Source organism: Neolamprologus multifasciatus, chromosome 12 (assembly GCF_963576455.1).
Source record: "Neolamprologus multifasciatus chromosome 12, fNeoMul1.2, whole genome shotgun sequence".
In the NCBI taxonomy this organism is placed as follows: Eukaryota; Metazoa; Chordata; class Actinopteri; order Cichliformes; family Cichlidae; genus Neolamprologus; species Neolamprologus multifasciatus.
This window is the reverse complement of record NC_140450.1, coordinates 12,555,981-12,577,412: the sequence shown is the minus strand read 5'-3', so window position 1 is coordinate 12,577,412 and position 21,432 is coordinate 12,555,981. Positions and strand designations below refer to the sequence as shown.

The window sequence follows — 21,432 nt, the reverse complement described above, 5'->3', positions numbered from 1 at the left end:
CAAAGACTGCCCAAACCTGTTTGATCAACAGAACTCAGACTATAAGCAGTTTCCAGTACCAGACGTCTCATCGACTGCCTACAGATTCTCTATATTCATAAGGAGACAGTCTTTTTAACACTCTGCTTTTGTCCCCTCACAATGTCTAACCACCTTTATTTGGAGGTAAATAGAAAGGATAAGAGCAAAATAGTGGTGATAATCACCCACTGCTCAGCAAAACCGTGTGTTTGTGGACATCAAAGGCAGGTGCAATACTTCAACCTTGGATGAAGAAGTCAGTCTAGAAATTTCAGAATTGCTTACAGAAGATAGACGTATGGTATGTGTATATATATATATATTTTTTTTTATTTGGCACATAAGTCAAACTGACATGGATATTTGTTTAAAGTCTGTACGATCATGTCACAGCCTGTTTCCAATATGTCGTTTGCCTAGTGTTGCCAAAGGACGTGATGGCTGAAACTATGAATAGGTGTCTCAAAGGTTCACGCCAGCTGGAGAAAAGACATGCAGAGGATGATAAAGACAGTCCATACATGCTTGTGCTTGTGGGTATGTGTGAACGCGTTGCTATATACCCTGCCTTGCGAGCATATCCTAGACCTCTCCACATGCAGGGCATAGTCGCCATTCCTAGGCCACAGTCACCCTTCACCATGGTAACACCAACCACACTCTGTTTACACCCCTCTATGAGGCTGCGAAGCATGGGAATCAGAGAGACAGAATGTGTATGTGTGGGACAGACAGAGAGAGAGAGAGAGTGATCGCCGTGAGTGAAAGACCAAAACTTGTGATTACAGCGAGACACGCTCACAGACGCACACTCAAAAATCCTGATTACCTTGTCTCCGTTGAATCCTCTAGAACAGCCATGCCTCTGTGGCTGCTGTTCTTCCCTGTTGGGTCTCTTTGGGTCTCGCAGTGGAGGCCACTAGAGTCTCTATTATTGTAGCTCCACCAAATCCTGTTAAAACCCACTAATGATGGGGATTACACGGTTGCCTCCTCTCCCTCTCCTCGCAGCACCGACGACATCCAGCTATGTCCACCCTCTGAACCAACTTTTGCAGCTTCGGTAATCATAATCACCTGAAATGAAAATTGGAACAAGTTTAATTTCATAAAATAACTCTGCAAGCATGTAGAAAAAAATGTCCTTTCACCCATTCTTTGGAGATTTGCTGCTGATCATGTAAGAAAATTATTTCAAAATATACTCCTGCACTAGAATTAGTGCCACATTGTTCTCATAGCTTGTCTGGTTAGCTAGTGAGGAGTATCCTGGGTAATAGCAAAAGGAACTGAGATGCCTTTATGTGAGTTTATATGAAAATGTATGGTATCCTGATAAATGCAATACAATTCACAATTTAATTACAAGGGAATAAAAAAACAATTAAAAATTAGGAATGACAAACAAAATATTTCCCATACTGATCTCCTTGGAAGTTAAATGTAAGATTACTGGGTAAGGTTCAGTAAATAAATCACATCTTATACTGTGATTATGCATATCTGCTTAATTGTTCCAAGAGTGCACCCTCAACACATGCCCCTTATCATACTGAAGCAGCCACGCACAAAAAACACACATACATTCACATACAAATACACACAAAAGGAAAGGTGGAGGGAATGCTGAAAACCATAATGAGAAATTCAACCTTCGAAAAGAACAACCTGCCTCAGCCTGGGGGTGAGTGAACCCTGGCTTGTTGGATTTCATGCCACCACATCACCGAGGGCCTCTCGATGCCCTCAACTCATTCAGAACTTCAACAGCTCCCTTCACAGCCTGAAGGTGCCTGCTGGCTTACCCAGTTCCCTCCCGCCTACTTTGTGAAGAGGATTTGAACCAGTGAAAGCCAAAACAATGCAGAACGGGCCATCGTCCACCACCCATGATCCAGTTATGAAGAAAGGGGAATATAGGTGAAGAGGGTGACGAGAGAGAAAGTGTGGGAGGGTGGATTGCAGGAATTAGGTTTGCGGAAAGTGGAATGGTGGAATAAGGTGCGGGGCGCATGCTAATTGTGTTCCCCTATTTTCTGCCACTGGAGTGGGAGATAGTTTCACAAAGGCCCAGCAGATGGACCGCGCTGACCTGTGGTTACCCCAGAAGAAATGCGCTGTTATGAAAACGACATTCCTCCACACAAAGAGCCTGTGTTCTCGTGGCCACGCATGGCTACGTGTCCGACGCAGACCCTTTCTGTCATTCTGTTGCACTCAATCTCACACTCTTGCCCACGCTCAGTTAGTCTACTGTTCTGACTGGATCATTCAGCTCTTCCTCACTGTGTACCCATCTTTTTACAGTGTCTCCATCTTTGTCCCTAAGAGGATATTTGCATACCTTCCATCCTACTCACGCATTTTTTGTCCCAGGATTTCGGGAAATGAGAAGCCCACGCCAAGTGATTCACATTGATACCCAATGTGTCGCGTTCATCCACTGTCAAAGACGCCTGTTATTTCTCGTTCCTCACAATCTCACGGTGTTTCTAATTTCATCATCTGCACCACAGCGCTATAGAACTGCTTCCTTTGTGTTAAAGTACTGTGCCATCCTCAGGCTGTTTGATTTACAGCTGAAAGCGGGAAGATTATGGGAAAGTGAATGACTTGCAGCAAAGCACCCTGTGGATTTTAGTTAAAAAGTTACTAAAGTTTTAACCAAGTAAAGACCGTGTCAAACGCATTTGCTTTTAAAAAACCTCACTGGACTGTAAATTTTAACATCAGAACAAGCAGAACTTGTAAAGAGCATGGCAAAGATTTCAAGATGTGACGAGTACATCTTGAGGAAGTTATTGGGAGGAGGAGGAGAAAGAGTCGGCAGAGGGCACGAGACAAATATACTGCCTAAACTAAAAGATACAGGTGCATACTGGTCTTTTAAAAGAGGTTTGCTCAGGGTTACCTCTCACAGTTACTGCAGCAGAAGCTCCTCGAAAAACACTTTTGAATTTGTAGCTGATTGTTGCAAGTTGTGTCAAAACTGTAACTTTAAACACACTCTCACAAATTGAGCATCTTACAGGATCTGGAGATGTAATTATTTATCTCCCACATTCAGCTTGAATAAACATCTATGAATCTCATGAGAAATAAGAGAAAAACAAAACTCCTGCCAACTCCACGACTTGCATGGGAATGATTAGGCTTTTCTCAGTTTCTTCACTACCAAAGTAATCCAGTGATAGTTTTGTATCTACAGTTACACTGCAGAGCCGCCAAGTGCAGATATTTCATTCTTTTAATGTTGCCAATTTGCCAAACAAATGTAGGCTAACACAACACGGCTCAAGTTGTAGCCCACAATAAATCTTAATTTTTAAAGTATCGAGGTTCAGAAAAGCAATAAAGCGTAGACTATACCAATACCATGACTTTTTATATTCCTGAAGTTAGAGAAAGAAGGGTGAAGTGGTTTGGATGTACGGAGGAGGGATAGTGGATATAATGGGCAACAGGGAGCTGCCAGGCAGGAGGAAGAGAGGAGGAATACAGAGAAGGTTCATGGATGTAGTGAAAGACGAAGGCTGGTGTGACAGAAGAAGATGCTGGTAATAGGATGAGATGGAGGCAGATGATCCAGTGTGGTAACTCCTAAAGGGAGCAGAGCAAAGAAGAAATTCTGTGGATAATCTATGTGAGCTCTCTAATTCTTTACAAAACTTGATTCTAAGACACTTATCTGATCTAAAACACCTGGATTAAGCTGCATACTGCATGCAAATTAAACAGAGTATCACATTTTTCATTCTCATAAATAATTTTACAAGTAAAATTTGTACATCAGTACGGCAAATGGATTCCAAGCCTGAAAACAATAGACAATGGGACACCTATTTTTGTATTCTCAGTGAACTGCTCAGCACATATGGAAATGGGCTGTTGCATAATAAAATTGGTCTTTGCCATACTTTTGCCCCAGCAGAACAAAAGCTTTTACTCACAACAGGTTGTTTAGTCTGTACCGTGCTCAGCAGGCAAGAGCGTCTCTGAAATCAGAATATGTTGCGGGGTTATTTTTGGGGCTAAAATATTTGCAAACCATCAGATGAAATGCTGAAATATATTCAAAGTGACATCTACGATGAAATTGTTCTATTTTGTAGTAACATAAAAATAGTAGTAAAACGTTTCCTGATAATTTTCCTGAGAGTTTTTCGAATTAATGACTTCCCTTCAACCCACCACAATCTGAAAAAGAAAATCAATTTATGTGCCGTTCTTGAAGACGAGTGAAAAGGTTATATGAAGCCTTTATAATCCAAGAATCAATTTTTTCAGCAATTATTTAAAAAAAGAAAAGAAAAATCCATTATTCATTTCAGGTATGTTTTCAAGAAAATATGTCAAAAGATTCTCTGGCTGTGTGAAGATGTGCTGTTTTTCTCAGAACTTATCCTGTTAAGAAAATATGCATTGGATATTTTGTGGGTGGGTTTATATGACAAGAACAATGTACATTTTAGGGGGTCTATATTGGAGTGTGGGAAACAAAGGTCGGATCATACTTCAGGACAATAACTAATAACAAATTAGCAACAATGGGACTGTGATGGATCATGTGTTTTATGCAGGTTTCATCTCTGGAAGTTGACTTTCATTTAATAAAAGATAAATATAACTTGGCGTACCGAATGCCTGGAAGGTAGATAATTGATTTTAAAACTTCAAATAAAAAAAAAATAGTACTGATGTTTACAACATCCAGTTTAATGTTGCACAGATACATGTTGAACTCTGCCTCTGCTTCTTTTCTTTCTTCTGAGCGTTTCATTGATGTGACTCAGAGACCACAAGGATGTGACTGTGTTGTAATATGAGTTCAGGTGCAGGGCTGAATAGGGGAAAGGGTGCATGTGAAATTTTGTTGGGGTAAAGACTCAGGGGTGGGGGGTTGTTCCGTGCACGTGTGTGTGTGTGTTTGGAAAGCTGGTGTTGACACAGACACAGCCGCTCCATTGTACTCCCCCATCTCCAGTCAGGATGTTTGAGGAACGCCTCATCGCTTGGCTCGCTCTAATCTCTGCTGGAACCAGAAACCTGCGGCGGGAAGGCCTCAGCCCAGAGGACTTTGTCAGCACCGGGATAAGAGAGGCACAAGTCAGGGAGAATCGCTGGGATGGTTACTACTCAAAATTATGCAGAAGTCAATTACAGATTGCTCGTGAGCTGCTTTAAATTTGCAGACAGTAAAATAACCCAGGGGATTGCAATAAATCCGCTAAGTAATCCTTTGATTTAATAGCTTTTGATTTATTTAGGTCTTTTCAATATGAAGTTTGAATTTTAATATAAAGATAAAACAAGTTAACTTGCTGAACTTAAGGATACAAATCAGAACATTTTAGTGATCATCGTCCACCGTTTTTATCACCTCGTGTGTTTCATCTCCATTTAAATGTGTCTCTGTTTTTCCACTATTTTAAATGTAGTGGTGCTGATTTTTATAAGCCAGCTTTTTAAATATTCACATATACTCTAGAACATGTAATTCTGACTGCAGTGAAAGGGATACTGAAAAAGGCAAGACCGACTGACTCGGGAAAATCAGATCAGAACAATTAGCACAGAGCAGTTCAATGGCAGTGGAACCAGTTAGGCCTAATGAAAAACATTTTGGAGGGGAGATTGTGGTTTTGGCCTGAGCCGCAACAACCTGTAACTTGTTGTTGCTCAGTTTTTAATCATGGCAGACTACGAAGCGACAGTCAGCATCTGGCATTTGCTTGAGCAAAGGAACTTGGAAGGAAGGCCACGGGATGAATCTGAGTGACCTAAAGCTGACTTTGCTCTTGGCTTTTTTCATGAAAAGGGTTTTGTTTTCATTTCAGCTGAAAGCAATAATCACAAACATTTAGTTATGAGAGGTAATCCACAGGCCAACTTGGAAATTAGTCAGTGTTGTCCATAAAAATGGACTTTTGAGTGCGCTGTTGTGGAAAATTAGTTTGAGAAGGGATGAAAAAAAATTGAACGCGTGACATTTTTTGTTCTTAAATGTTAAATGGCAATTTGCTAAAGGAATTTTTGTGTTTGACGGCGATGATATTAATTATGTATATTTTTTTATACTGATAGGTCGGATCAGTGGGCAGTTACTATAGAAACCATAAACAGCCTCAGTGTGGAGAAATGAAAAAAAGAAAACAGGCATTCATATGATGTATTTTACAGTTTCTTTGAGAAATTTCAGAAGTTAAACCGACAGAAAAAACAGGTATTTAGCCCCCGGCCTCTCTGGAAATGTGATGAAAGCTGAAATGTTTTCCTAATTTCAACCACTCTTAAAGATTAATTATTCAATTTAAGAATTGTGGCTGATAATGTACAGTAGACTGGGTTTTATCCTCGATGAGACTGAGGTGGCCCCCAGGAAAGCGATATAAGTGGATTCATTTCAAGATGCCTGTTCCTCCAAAGACTTTATTAGATTTAGTTAATGAGAGAGCAAGGCAGGCAGGCTGGCTAAGCGCAGGTTGGGGAGCTGGAATATAATTAAGCCGTGAGTCAGATGATGCCACTGTTACACACTTTGATTAAAAACACGTTCAACAGCTAATCTTCAACAAATTAAAGCGGTTACATCGTTTGGCACGGTCACCTTTGGTTCTCTCCTCAAAAGAAATAAACCAGCTTTGCTTTCTGACTCTTCCGTTCATGCCACCTCTACACCTTCTACCTCCCACCTCTACACTATTGTATCCTCCCTCTCCATGTCCACACCCCAATTCTCCACGGTAAGAAGGTGTAGCGGCATGGCCGGTCAACTAGCCTTGTCTGTCTGTCTGAGATGTAGTTAACCCTTGTGATTTTTATGTCTTCCATATGCCCTGCTGGGGCCTTTATGGCTGGACTGTGTAACACAGGAGAAGCTTGTATATTTCCAGGCCAACACACATAAGTCTTCTTGTCTGAGCTATAATGAGTGTTAGTATAGATTTCCTGTGGCTCAAACACTAGGCTTAATTGACCTGAACAGCTCTGAGTGACTTGGCACCTCCCGTCTCAAGCCTTCCCTCCTCCCTCACCCCCCACCAAGACCTTTCTCTGGGACAAAGAAGCTTTTGTCCCCAGGCCTGCGCCACGGCGCTCCGAACCTTTGTTGACTGTTTCTGTCTGACAGAGCAAATAGATCTGGCCTCCTTTTGTTTATTGTCATTTTTTGAAGTTTGAACAAAGTTTATACAAAGCCCCATTTTCTGACGCTGTTTGCTGCCTGCAGGGGGAAAACAGAGAGGGAAGAAAAGAAATGGGTTTATTGTTTGTTGAATTTTGACTGTCTGCTGCTGTCTGACCTCTTCTCATCTCTCCCTCTTCTTTCTCCCAATCTCTTTCTCCCTTCCTCACTCGCTTTCCCTCAATCACTTGCAGGGATCATATATACACAGTGGACACAGACACTGCCAACAGTGAAGAGATATTTTTCAGTAAGGTGAGTGAGACGTCTTCCTCTTTGAGGATGTGTTGTTCTCTGCGTGATTGACAGCGTAACCTCACTCTGACTGCCACAGTGTGTACGTATGTGCATGTGGGTGCATTTGTGTGCCTGCCAGCAGTCTTACTCACCTGCTCACCGATTGGACCTGGCGCGTTCGCAATGGTGACCCTGTTAAGAAGATTATTTAATCAATCAGCTAGCTTGCGTCATCCACGCTCATCAGTGGGACAGCTAGAGGTCTGATGGGTGCGTAACGGAAGCTGAGGGGACAGCGGAAGAAGAGCGAGAGGGAGGAAGGAGAAGGGGGGAGGAGCAGGAAATGGAGAGCGAAAGCAAAGGTTAGATGAGTAGCAGAAGAAAGACAATATGGATGCAGAGGTGAAGAAGATCCCATTGTATCGTTTCAAATTATTCAAAAAAGGGGCCTCATATTTACATAGGGCCTCGACTGTGATAACCCACTCTTTATTCCATTTCAACCACTCTTTGCTGGCATCGCATGCCCTAAACATAATGCATGCAAACAGAATTCAGACAAGGCCATTCTCGTGTATGCAACAACCAGCAATCCCTCCACCTCATCCACTTCAATGTCAGAGCCTGGCGAGTGGGTCTTAATGAGAGCAGGCTGCAGATGAAAGGCTGGTGGGAGACGCGCAGATTGATTGATGACTGAGGGTCTTTAATCAGTGGCTGAGCTCCAAACATGTTGTACAACAGCGGCAGGTACATAGTGGTCTGAACCTGCGGCTGGGAGCTGACCCTCAGGTGACACAGGCCAGGGACACACGTGGTGTGTATGTGTGTGTGTACGTTTGTGTGCATGGCTATAACTTAAGTATAATTACCCGTATGTCTGTTTGTAGTCCAGTGACACGTAAAAGAGGGCTGATCCACAGGTCAAGGCAGTGCGTGTGTGTGTGGGTATGTGCACACGCAAGGATGGCAAGCCTATTAATCCACAGATTTGTCCACGGATCTGTCCTTGGACAGTCTGTTCTGATCCAGGGTCAGTATTGTATTTCCTTCGCTCTGGCAGAAAATTCAATGTTCAAGGAGGTAAAATGATCTCCAAACAAACTTAGAATAAAGTTTGCCTCAGAGCAGGTGCCTCATGAGAGAAATCAATGATGTAGAATCTCAAATGATGATTATTGATCTTAATATAGATGGGTTATTGAGCTCCATAGTGCTGTCTGTTTTTTCCCCCTCCCACCTCACTGTTTAGTCTGCTTTCTTTGTGACTCGCTATTTTTCTCTTTAGCTTCAGTTATACTTCCATCTTTTTCTACAGAAAATGACATGGAAGTCCAGACAGGGAGATGTGGACACTTGCAGAATGAAAGGGAAGCATAAGGTAAGGAAAACACATACTACAACATCATTTGTAGAGCAAACGTCACTCAAGTTTTTCCACTTTTTTTTGTCAGTCACACACTGTGCATGGCAGACAACCTGTAACTGATGTAATTGCGCACAGTCTCTGTTTCATTGTCTCTCTCTCCCTCACACACACAGACACTCTTAACACACATTTTAAAGACACAAGATCCTGAAGGTGCAATAACACACCTCTTGCAGTTCATATAACCTTCGGCTGTCAGAATTTATAGAGCATATCAGTGGGAATCTTTATTCGGGAATCTCGTGGTTGTATAACTTTATTTTTGAACTTAATAACACTTTCATTATTGTTTGAGAAGACGTTAAATGGCACATTAAAATCTCCTGCGGATTTGCCTTTATGTGCCGTGATCAAATGCATGTCACGATACTGTGTTTGTTACATATGCCTCTCCCTGCTCACCGCGTGCCACATGCTGCACTTCAAAAGACAGAAAAGCAAAAAAAAATAACAGCCCACATGTGGCTACAGATACAGATGTCACCATGGACTTCCTTTCTTCTTTTTCTCTTTCTTTTTTTCCTGCCCTGCTCTCCCTGAAGGATGAGTGTCACAATTTCATCAAAGTCCTTCTGCAGCAAAATGAAGACACCTTATTTGTTTGTGGAACAAATGCTTTCAACCCCTCCTGTCGGACCTACAAGGTAGGAAAACACACACACACACACACACAAATGACTATTTTTGTGCTCTTGCCCACTTTTGTTTTATCTCAGTGACATTTTTCACATCTATCATTTTGCTCTTTTTTTTTGCTCTTTCACACACACACACACACACACACACACACACACACACACACACATATACACACACACACACACACACACACAAATGACTATTTTTGTGCTCTTGCCCACTTTTGTTTTATCTCAGTGACATTTTTCACATCTATCATTTTGCTCTTTTTTTTTGCTCTTTCACACACACACACACACACACACACACACACACACACACACACACACACACACACACACACACACACACACACACACATAACACACACTTTGACCCCAGCCCCAGCCATGTGAGAGTTTAGAGGGGGTGGGCTATGGAGCCACGGACATAGATGAATGACTTTCACAACTCAGCAGGCCGTCTTCCTGTGCCTTTACCTCCAGGTGTACTTTGACAAACTCAGTTCAGAAGCAGAGAAAACTACTCAATCTTACCTGCTTTCATGCATGCTCGCACATTGCCAGATCTGTTTTAACCTTTTCCTGAAAACATATTTCCGGACATATTCAATTTATGGAATAGCTGCAAGATTCCTTCAGGAAAAGTAAAACCACGAGAAGAAATGGTGCATTTTATTTCCTATGAGTCACTAAGGAGAGCACAGGTACACATTAAGATTGACGTAGTGCACCAAAATAGAGATGCCAATAAAAAAGCAGATGCAGAGAGATGATTAAAGTTTGGCATACGTGGAAGCAGATGAACAAACGTTAAAAGCAGATGGGCTGTGTTCAAATTGAACCTTTTTTATTTGCTGTTGACATAAATCTGATGTTTCTGATGCTCCAGTGTGAAAAAGTGAACATAATTGCCATTATAGTCTTAGTTTGTTCAGCTTGGCTGACCTACTAAGTTTGCTAAGCAATAGTTGAAAATATTGTAAAATATTAAAGTTTTAATTGGTATTTGTCTAATTTTTTTTAGCATACTCTATGACAAAACTTCTGGAAACCAACCAAAGATCAGTATCAGAGGTTTAATCATAGTAATACTGTACAAATACTATGCACTGCTGTCCGGACAGGCCCAGTATGAAGGACACCTTACAGAAAAGGAAGAATGTGGGACAGTGAGACAGTCGGATAGACATGCAGACAGTAATAGAGACAAAAGGACAGGGAGACTTAGTAGCAGTCCTGTCCTGAAGGGTGTTGTTCTGTGGTTTATAAGGATGTGTTGTGATGGTCAAAGCACACAGAGATGTTATCTAGGTGGCCTGTGGGGAAAACGCCCCTGCTTTGGTTCAGCAGATCTGCTTACCAGAAAAGCAAGACCTCTTCGCTCCACTGCCTTTGTGGTTCAGCATGCTAAGCACACAAAGTGGACGTCTTTCAATTCACTGACTCCTCCAATAGGGAAAGTGGAATTTATGTCTCCGCATTTATCAGGCATGGTTAGCTTTTATAGCGCCTCCGGTTATGGTTTCAAGGTTTGTGTTTTAGCTGTTGCTGCACTGATGTTGCTGCTAGTCGGCTGAAGTTAATGGGAAGGGAGGGGAAGTGTTGTACATCAGTGTGAGGTTTGGTAAAAGAACTCCACATTTACACACAGCCTTATATGCACCTGTGGTATAAAAATGATGCTTTTTATTGATCACTTATGTTAAAAGTCAAACTTCAGTCAATAACGGTATGATAAAAAAGGCAACTATTGTTCTTTAAAGAACGCCGATCATTAAAATTCATGTTTCGTATTTGCTCAGTCCCTGCCCTACCTTACCCAAGTGAATTTATGTGTTTGCAACTGCCCTTCCACACCTACTAAAACACTCATGTTTAGTTGAATAAAATAGCTGTTTTAGCCAGGAAACAACTGAGTTATTACCAAAATCATTACAAGAAAGTCTTGACACCTTCTAAAATGTAAGAAATATGACTGATTATGGGCGCAAAGATACAAATCCACACAAAACACATATACAAGAAAATGTGCACCCATGCAAACACTGACTGTGAACTGTGTACATTTTAAAATAGGCATCTCTCTTTCTCTCTCTGTCACACACACACACACACACACACACACACACACACACACTGTACTGCTGGCAGGCTGGCAAACTCTCTGGGCAGATACCAGACCTTTGATGGCGTGCTGGGCTCATCCACTTCGCTTGGTCAGAAGTGTATTTGTGTGTGTTTGTGTGTGCGTATATGTGTTTGTGGTTAAATCCACCTTGGCCACAGTTTGCCTCTCCATCTCCCCAGTGTGACAGCACTGAAAAGAGCTTCTGTTTCGGGGCCAGCCTCATCCCACATTAATCAACAGCGCTGCGAGGGCAAGCGGGAGGGAAAGGGAGGCATGGAAGGGGAGAAAAGGTGGTGGAAGACAGAGGAGGGAGACAGAGGGGGCAGGGAGGGCAACCGCCCAAACCAGCAACACCTCATGTTGGTTTTTGTGTTGTTTTTTCCATCAACCCCCTGCCTGGTTACCTCTGATTTTACCTGTCTTTGAGTTTCTGACATTTATGTTTTTTTTTAAACAAACCTACCAATTTTCTCTCTTTATTGGCTGCTTCTTCAATTGGTGGCGTCAACATTAAAAAAACATGCACTGTCACAGATGCATTCATATAGAAAAAACACAGGCAGACACCTCGGCAGCATGGCACAGCCCTCTCCCTTAGCACCACACAGCACCCAACTCCCTTTTTTCTTCTATTCATCCTCCCTCATACCTCTCCTCTTCTCCCGCCAGCCTTAATCCCCCCCCTCCACTTCTCCCACCACTCCGCCATCTTTCCCTCTGTTGCTTTCTCCCTCTGTCACTCCCTTGCTGTGTTGTAATAATAAACACTCCGTCCAGCTGGGCTGATATATGACTGGAGTCAGTTTCATCGCCTGTTGCCGGGTGAAGCAGGGGGAATCAGTGGGAATCAGTGGGGAGTCTTGGAGGCAGCGACTCCCAGGTGATACGTCTTAGACCTGATACCGGCTAACCGAGGTGTACTGGGAAATTTCATCCCTTCCAAGTCTTTGCATTTGAAATGACGAGGTGGAAATGCTTCCATGCATGCCATTTTTTGCTGCAGCTTTTCCAGAGGCTGTCTGACTGACACGCAATAAAAGACAATACAAATTTAATACACTGCAAAAGCATTAATTAATTACTGAATAACTCTTCAATAGTAACCACACATAATTAACAAAAGCAATTGTTATATTTGTGTAGTGATTCTTCAGCAAAGTGTATTTAAAAAAGATCAGTAATTTTAGTTTATATATATATTTTATTTCCCCCATAAAACAAACTAAACACGTATCTCTTTCAGCAGCTGCTTAAATTCCTTAAATTTCCTACTCTGGTGTAAAAGGTGGTTGGGGAAAGTTTTCACCCTCCCACTGCTCAGAAACAGGTTGAAGAGAAATGGGCCATGACTATTAATCTCCCCAGGAGATATGTCCTTGTTTAGTTTATACAACTGCTCCTGGTCCAGGTGTGAACTTGTGCACTTGACCTTTATAGATGTGGAAGGTTGTTGCAGGTGTATGGATGGCATACAAATAAATTTTCTGGGTCTGAAAGCGTGCTACTAACTTTAGGTCACCATGTAAAAATGTATCAGTATGCCAGCGCCAGTATAGTCTGACAGTGGCTGGCCTTTCATGAGGTGCCTAAGTCATGCATTATTTTGGAAGCGCAGTTTTGCAAATGGATATGTCTCAGTAAATACGCCCTTTACTGTGCTTATTCTATTAAATAAACAAGTCTGGGATATTTCAAGGAAGCTGTTCTGAGCAAACACTTCATAAGTGGGACGCCGGTTCAGTTTACCCCATGTTTGTCCTCAGTAAGATTTCACAAATCCCTCAGCAATGATAAATAAAGCCCATAAAAGCGTCCTCATAAAAACAACAGAGACATGGAATCAGAACATGTCCCTCACCTCCCGAATACTGGAGCTGATGCTGAACCAATTAAAACACTCCTGATGGGCATGTTTTGGATCTACATTGTATTTGTCTAATTAATTAGCATATAGCCTATGGAAAACACCAATACGCTGTTGTAGTAATTAATTCATCTTAGATGCACTGCGCTCCCGGCCAAGGTTGCTGTACATTCTTCTGCTAAGCTACAGTAGATCCCTATAGATCAGTGCGCTTTTAAGGCAGGCCTGACAAAGTGTGACAGCGCCACTGTTCAAATTACTCTGAATTGTGCTCCCACTAAGTTGAAGCACTTCTTTCTTTTTTGCAGCTAGTGGAGTTGACAGTATAATAACATTTTCCGGGTAAACAAGGTAAAGGAATAAGAATCCATCTTGCTGCTTAGACATCAAATTTCTTCATGGTAACGTTTAAAAAAACATTGTGGTTTAGTGTGGCAGCTTTATAGATTTCTTTTGCCCTTTCAAAAAAACCCCACTGGTTATTGCTTTAGACAACGGCATGGAAGTTGGCTGTTGTTTCTCTTCACATGCAAACTTGACAGGAGACTGAAGCCATGCGCTATCTGCGGCTGGGTTGGGAGTGTCTTCCCCTGTTCAAACGGCAGGAATAGATTAATGACAGCCGGCCAAACCCAGTAGACAAAGGTCACTACCTTGGTGAAATCCAACGGAGGAGATGGAGTGCTGGGGGTTGCTCCTTTGGTATGAGAGTATGTGAGTGTGCGTTTGTGATGTGTCAGAGAAGGAGGGAGCGTTTGTGTTAGGTAGCTGACACAGAAGCTGCTGACGTTTCAAGCTTAACTAAGTTCCCATGTCACTCTGTACACACAGACGCTGTGATTCAGTAGACACACATGACCTTCAGCGACTCACGTCTCTTATGATTAACTCAGTCTAATCTATAATTCCAGCCCCCTCCCCCCCCAATCTAATAACAATATATGTCCAGCTTGCTTCCATATATTGTCCTTCCACAATTTTTGGAGAAACAGAAGGAATGAGAAATCGAGAAATACACTGCCGCTGGTGGCTCTGTGTTTGTTGTAAAAGGTCACTTGTAATATTCTCTGCCAAATCAGCCTCAACAATTTCTCTGGCAAGCTTTTTTAGCGTTGCGCCGGAGTGTGTGTGTGTGTGTGTGTGTGTGACCTTTTTAGTGGGCAGATGATAACCGTTTCCGCCGAGACAGGAATAGAAAACAAAATGACCTGTTTAGAAACCAGAAAGGGCGGCGTAAGCAGTTTGCAGCCTTGGCAAGCTACGGACCTCTTTGTCGAGAGCAAGGGAAGCAAGGAAGAAGAGTATGGGATAGATAGAAGCAGCGATAGAGAAGAAAAATGACTATGTATTTGTGAACTGTTGGGTAAGTGTGTGTATTGTAATCTTCTTTGACCTCAGCTTCTGGTCAGCGCAGCGCAGCCTGTCCTCTGTGTGCATGTGTGTGTTTCCCTGAGCTTAAGCCATAGAGAGTGTCCTGAGGCATGCTGGGGAAGACAAGCCTACCCACGGTGGGATGATAGTGACCTCTCACCCACATCTGATTTTCTGCCAATTGCACTGTAACCAAACTGGACTGGACTCCAGTTCACAGTGATCAACGCGCTAAGGAGGCCCAAACTAGCACTTTTTAAACAATGAACAATGGCTCAAAATAGTTCTAAGAAACGAGACTGCTGAGTGACTGAATAACAAAATTGAATTACTTAACTCACAATGCTGAGAAAAGACAACTTTCAGATTGTCTAGGGGCAGAATTAAAATTAGTATGTCTTATGAAATATACCAAATCAGGAGGTAAGCATTGCCCAAGGAAGAGCTCTTAGCACATGAAAAAGTTTGTGCTGCAAAATACGACTTAAAAAACGGCAGCCGTACTCTGGTTTTGTGAAAAATTCTCACATTCCCAGCTCAGGGCTGTGTGCTAATTTATTTTTCCTCTGTTCAGAACAAAAGCGCAAGCTTTAGAAATCAGGACAGGGGAAAGCGGTGCTGTAAATGGGCTGAAGATCGGTCTTCAGGGTCATTATAACGCTTCTTTAAAATGAGTACAGCTGAAGGATAAAGAATGACGGGGGAAGCGAACCACTACTGTGAAACATGTTGCTGCGGAAATGTCTTTTTTTCCCCCTCCATGACAGTTTTGAGATTTTCCCAGTTGCTTTGGCAGCCCTCAGCAGGACACCAGAATGGCATACAAGTGATATTAGTTAAGGCTACACTTAGATTGATGCACTCTCGGGCTGCTTTTTGAGGACTATTTTATTATGACTCACACTTCAACACTTTTTAAGTGCTGCCTATAGTTTTTGATTGTCTTGACATTTTGACACATTTCCTCTGCTAGAGTTTTACCTCCAACTGGGAACCAAGACTTCCTAAGTTTTTTTCAAGTACATTCTTTTGTTTGACACCGCACACCACTTTGCTTTGACCCCCTCTTGACCTTTCATCTCATTCCTGACCTTAGATTGACACCTTGGAGGCTCAGGGAGAGGAGATCAGTGGAATGGCGCGCTGTCCGTATGATGCCAAGCACGCCAACGTTGCCCTCTTTGCTGGTAAGATTAAACATTTCTGCGCATGTTTAACTGACAGCGATCTGTAATGCATTTAACATCACTGTGATTTTTAAACTTCAGTCACTCTGCTTTGGGTTAAAATGAAAGAAACCCAAATTTCCATAAGGTTAAAATAGTTTATGTGATATTTCTACTCTTCATTGGATGCCATGAGGCAAAAACATTATTCCCAGTTTTCTCCTATCTGCAGTTACTTAACGCTGGGAACAGTTTGAGCTAGATGGGAAAGTTGAGTGTATTTCAGTGAGGGATTAGTTGCGGTTGTATTTAATATTCTTCTTAATACCCTGCGGTTTACTCTAATGGCAATACTCTGACATGTCAAAAAAGAAAGCCAATCTATGTTACATGCACTAGAGCAAGTCATTCGATTTGGCGCTACATTGCTATTCTTATTGGAGCCTTTTGGAAACACTTTAATAGTACTGTGGTAACAGATTCATCTGTCTGCGCCTTCTATTGTACTTTTCTGTCATTCTCTTTGTCTCTCATTCACTTCCATTCAAAATGCTCAAGATTAACACAAGTCGCACATGGATGTGACCAGAATGAGTCATCTTTCCGTCGGCGTGGTGAGATTCTTCTGGTGCAATGAACCCACGGGCTGCTAAAGACATCCAGTCCCTATACACATTTGCTATGAAGCGATTTATGGCAGTATTGATGATCTGTCCCTGCCGGTTTAAAGTAGAGGACAAGAGTAAATGCCTAGCTTGACCAGTTAATGTGTAGCAGAGCTGCTTGGAAGAAGCTGGAAGCACTGAGTAATCAACAGGGTTCCTCTGACTGCTATCCTTTCAATTATGTAGTTTGAGTTTCCACTGTGGTTATAGCTGAGGCAGGCTGAGGTCATGCTAGCGGTGGATTGTGTTTGCGAAGAATGTGTGTGTATGCATGTGCATGTAAGCGTGCGACTTTGGCTTTCTGTGGTGCTCGAAGACTGTATGCGAGTGCAGGGCTACAGTGTTTGTGCTTTTGGAGAGCGTTTGCAAGATTGGCCAATTACAAATGTTTAAGTGCGTACAGCCTGTTTGTTGTCCATCAAAGAGTGCCTTCTGGTTGTGTGATTCATTCATTTTCCAGGTCTGAATCATCTGAAACATGTTTGTGTATCTCACCACAGGGAGCAGGAATCTCTGGGTGGCTTCATGCATTTCTGTCTTGATTAACTTTACTCTCTTCACCTTTTTTTCTTGTCTCTCTGTGTCTTTCGCTTTTTGTCCATCCTCCTCCCTCTTCGTCTACATCTTTCCTCCTTATTGCTCTTTCTCCCTCTGTGTTCACTCACCAGATGGCAAGCTGTACTCGGCCACCGTTACAGACTTTCTAGCGATCGATGCGGTCATCTATCGTAGCCTTGGAGACAGCCCGACTCTGCGCACTGTCAAACATGACTCCAAATGGCTGAAAGGTGAGTGGGGGACACAAACACAGTCCCTGTGGTTGGAAAGTGCCAGGCTGACTGACAAGTTAGAAAAAAAACTAGGGTTCGGACATGCATGCTTGACCACGTGTTTGTATTTTATGATTCATGTGCAAACATGTGTTTGTCCCTCTGTGTATGAATGACGGTATGAAGAGCTGGAGCATTTATGCTACATGCTCTGTTTGATGCAGTCATGTTGCCAGCCTGCACAAGTAGTGTTGAAATTACTCTGCCCTGGGGAGAAACAAGCACAAGTCCAGTCTGTCAAAACTCAATAGAGAAATCCGCCTTTTCTTGCATGTGAATTGTTTTGCTAATATGATGGATGATAGTTTGAGGCTCTCAAGGCTCGCAGTCGCTACCTTTCTGCATAATATGACAGATATTCTGGCGGTTTACTGTGAAATATGGTGTCAGAACTGTTTTTTCACAGCAAAAGTGCTTCTTTGACTCATAATAGTTTTTCTTTTTCCCTTCGCAGAGCCCTACTTCGTCCAGGCAGTCAATTATGGAGACTTCATTTATTTCTTCTTTAGGGAAATTGCTATGGAGTACAATACAATGGGAAAGGTAAGCACATACACTATTGTTTTAAACTCTAATCAGAGGTGACTTCCTATTTACAGGGAGAATCAGGAAGCGCCCGAGGAAACTAACAGGATATGGGTAACGCGTAACGGGAAGGAGGCTTTTAGGAGCAGTAAAGTGAACAAACCCTTTTCCAGTAACAGATAAACACTAGGCAGGAAACAGCACCTAAAATAGGTTCAAAAAGAAAATATATGGATGTCTTGAGATCCCATTTTGAAGTCTAAATATATTACTTGAATTGCACGTCCGCATCCATCCTGCATTGCTCCCATTTGGCCTACCCTCTCAGTGTTTCCCATGAGAAAAAACGCCCAAGTGTCTCTTAGAAGTGAGACAAAGTATCAGAAGAAGATGGGAAAAAAACCCCAAGCTTTTCTCAGGTATTACACCATAAGGACAGAAACGTTTCTATTAATCTCTTCATTTCAGTTTTGGGCTCTGTCCTGCAAAAGTTTAATTGGACACCAGGTAGAAGAAAATACGTTATGCAAATGAATCACTCTTTTTATATTGCACAGAATAAATGAAAGAAAACACGTAAGAGAGAGTGAGAAAGACAGAGGGGACGAGATGAGAACAGAGCGGAGGTAACATAGAAATAATGGATTCACTGCCAGAAGTGACAGCCATGTGTTATTGCAGAGCATGAATACAGATCAGGCCTCTCAATCTGCCGGGTGTTTTGAAAGCAGTGTCAGTATAATTATGTATGTGGTGGTAGAACTGATGGCGCAGAGAGCAATTTAACATTTAGTGAATTGATATCTCTTTATTATTACGAAAAAGACTGGCCTACCCTGACAATGTAAACAGTCGTCTGTGCTTTATGGCAAACTGATAAATCCGCTGTGGCAAGTTGTTTGCTTTAGGTTTAATGTCGGGTTGTTACATTGTTATCTAGATAATACGAAAGGATAAACCTTTCAGTGCACAAGTGAATTAAAAAGCCTCCACTAAGGCGTTTGTTTGGCGAAGCGATGTGTATATTTGGACCGTTTATGTATATGCGTGTATCGAGTTGCGTCCAAGTCGCTCACAGATTAGCGAGCGCAGAAATGTGACCCACTGATACACTGTGTAATCTCAGTAATCTAAAATTTCACACTGAACGGGCCTGTGCAGGTTCTAGAGTCTTAGCTGGAATTGCTGCATTGCTTAATTCATATTTGTGCATGGTTCAATGGGAAAGCGGAGGGTCGTGGTGTGTTTGCAAGAGTGAGGGTGTGTGTGTGGTTGTCTGTGGGTGTGTGAGTAGGGATCTGTTTTAAATGCATGGTTGTTCCCAATCACACCATCAATTTCAGTTCAGGGCAAGATTTATAGCTGTTAAGTATAGTGTCACAACAACTAATTACAATTCTGGCTACGTGAACTTACGACAGAGTTGTAATTACAGAGCTCGGGCCTATTTGAAGCCGTATACTTTAAACTTTCTGTTGCCAGGTGCTGACTGTTTAACAGCATATCAAATGCACCACTTTTCTTCTGTCTTTAATTTGCTATAACGTGACGAAACCCTAGATTAACACATTGTGGTGTACCTACAATTTCTCCCATTCAAAAAGGCCTTATAGCAATAAGATTATCGATGTGAAATGTGTGACTGTAGATATCTCAAGGTGAAATCTTAAGCTTCTTAAATATAACCCACGTTTGACTTCTTCAGGTGGTGTTTCCACGGGTGGCGAGGGTTTGTAAGAACGACCGAGGTGGATCGCCGCGTGTTCTGGAGAAGCAGTGGACCTCGTTTTTAAAGTCTCGCCTGAACTGCTCCATCCCCGGCGACTCCCATTTCTACTTCAACATCCTGCAGGCTGTGACCGATGTCATTCACATCAATGGGAGGGATGTAGTAATGGCAACTTTCTCCACGCCTTACAACAGGTAATGACGACAGAAGGTAAAAGTAAACAAGCAGGGAAAAGTGAGCAATAAACTGGTTTTGCTGAGGGTATTTTTTCCAGCGTTTCCCAGCATCTCAGATAAATTCACACGCACCAGCACATGAACTTTCCCTTTATTAAACCGATTATCTTTCTCAGTTTGAAAGACATTTTGAAATTCATCAACACTTTGACAGTCTGACCTTTGTTAACGTTGGTAGCGTGTGTCCCTGCCGTGCCTCTTGGCGGCGTGTAATTTCTAAACCCACTGGGTCAACATTCACATCTTCTGTCAAAACAGTGTTGTTGGCCTTTTGACATGCAGGTGCTTAATCTTATTTTCCCTCTTATAATTCATATTCTGCACGGCTTTCATGTTCGCAGTCAGTGGGAGTTTTTATCTAAATTGAAAATTACCACAAAGCCATACAGCTTGGCTGATAGCTCACACATATTGTAATTTTCCATTTTATGGCTGCTTTTTAGCAGATAAGACAATTGCTTGTGACAACGCAATTGAGCATGGTTAATGGACATTAAAACCCAATGAAGCAGCGCCTCTGAAAATTTCTATAAGCGGGAGTTTTGATCCTAGCATTAATTTTCCATTTCATAGGGGGTGAAGGGAGCACATTCAGACAGTAGGCAGCACTCAGGGTTTTGTGTCATTCGATTGTCTTGCTGAGTTGCTTCACGGCCCAGACTTTTGCTAACCGGCCAGCTAATTCTGTCTCGTTAGCAGCCCGATATAAACAGACATACGACTGTCTAACTTTTTGTACATATTCAATGCAGAGGGTAATTACTGTAATTTAGTAGCTAAGCCAAGAATTAACAGCTTTCTGACCTTGCTCTCAATAATGCTACCCTTGTGTCTGCTGTCTTCCAAATGTCTACATGATGAGTTTAACCCATGATGTAACAGCATGGAAATCCAGCAAGCTGAGAGAGAAAGAGAGGTTTCTTTCTGTAAACAGCCCTTAGTTTTTATTTCTGGACAGAAAAAAAGCATAAAAAATAGAAAAGTGACTCAGTAATCTGCTATGCATTGATTTCACACAGACACAAAGAAATCAGTGGCTCCACTGCAATCATAAGATGGGTATTTTTCCCCTTAAAATGAAAAGTGATAAGAAGATAATCTGTTGCCCATATTTGGCCCCAAGCGTGGACTGGTGATGAACTTTGATGCCTGGAGGCTTTCGGGGAAAGTCAGTGTTAGAGGTTACTGTACGGGAATGTGTGAACCCGTAAATCACTACATTCAATAACACATAAGTGAATGCACGAAAGCTCTGACATGGTGATCAGTAGAGAACAAAAGAAATAAATGCTTTTATTACTGAAAAAAATTGATCAAATTATGTTAAAAAATAGAGGAAAGTGTAAAGTGTCTTCTTGTATACCTAAGGGAAGTGAGGATAAACAACGTGCCTCTTTTTTTCAAATC

General features: G+C 42.1%; 1 protein-coding gene across 5 annotated transcripts in view; it reads left to right on the top strand.

Moving 5' to 3' along the window:
- The window catches only part of sema6a (sema domain, transmembrane domain (TM), and cytoplasmic domain, (semaphorin) 6A), a 102,944-nt gene that overhangs the window by 49,857 nt on the left and 31,655 nt on the right, over positions 1 to 21,432 (top strand). For all 5 annotated transcript variants that reach the window (XM_085179055.1, XM_085179054.1, XM_085179056.1 and 2 more), the window contains 7 exons: positions 7,399 to 7,459; positions 8,760 to 8,822; positions 9,413 to 9,514; positions 15,971 to 16,061; positions 17,374 to 17,493; positions 17,990 to 18,078; positions 19,766 to 19,983. In XM_085179055.1, the coding sequence (XP_085035181.1) occupies positions 7,399 to 7,459; positions 8,760 to 8,822; positions 9,413 to 9,514; positions 15,971 to 16,061; positions 17,374 to 17,493; positions 17,990 to 18,078; positions 19,766 to 19,983 (744 nt within the window). The remainder of the gene's footprint in view (positions 1 to 7,398; positions 7,460 to 8,759; positions 8,823 to 9,412; positions 9,515 to 15,970; positions 16,062 to 17,373; positions 17,494 to 17,989; positions 18,079 to 19,765; positions 19,984 to 21,432) is intronic.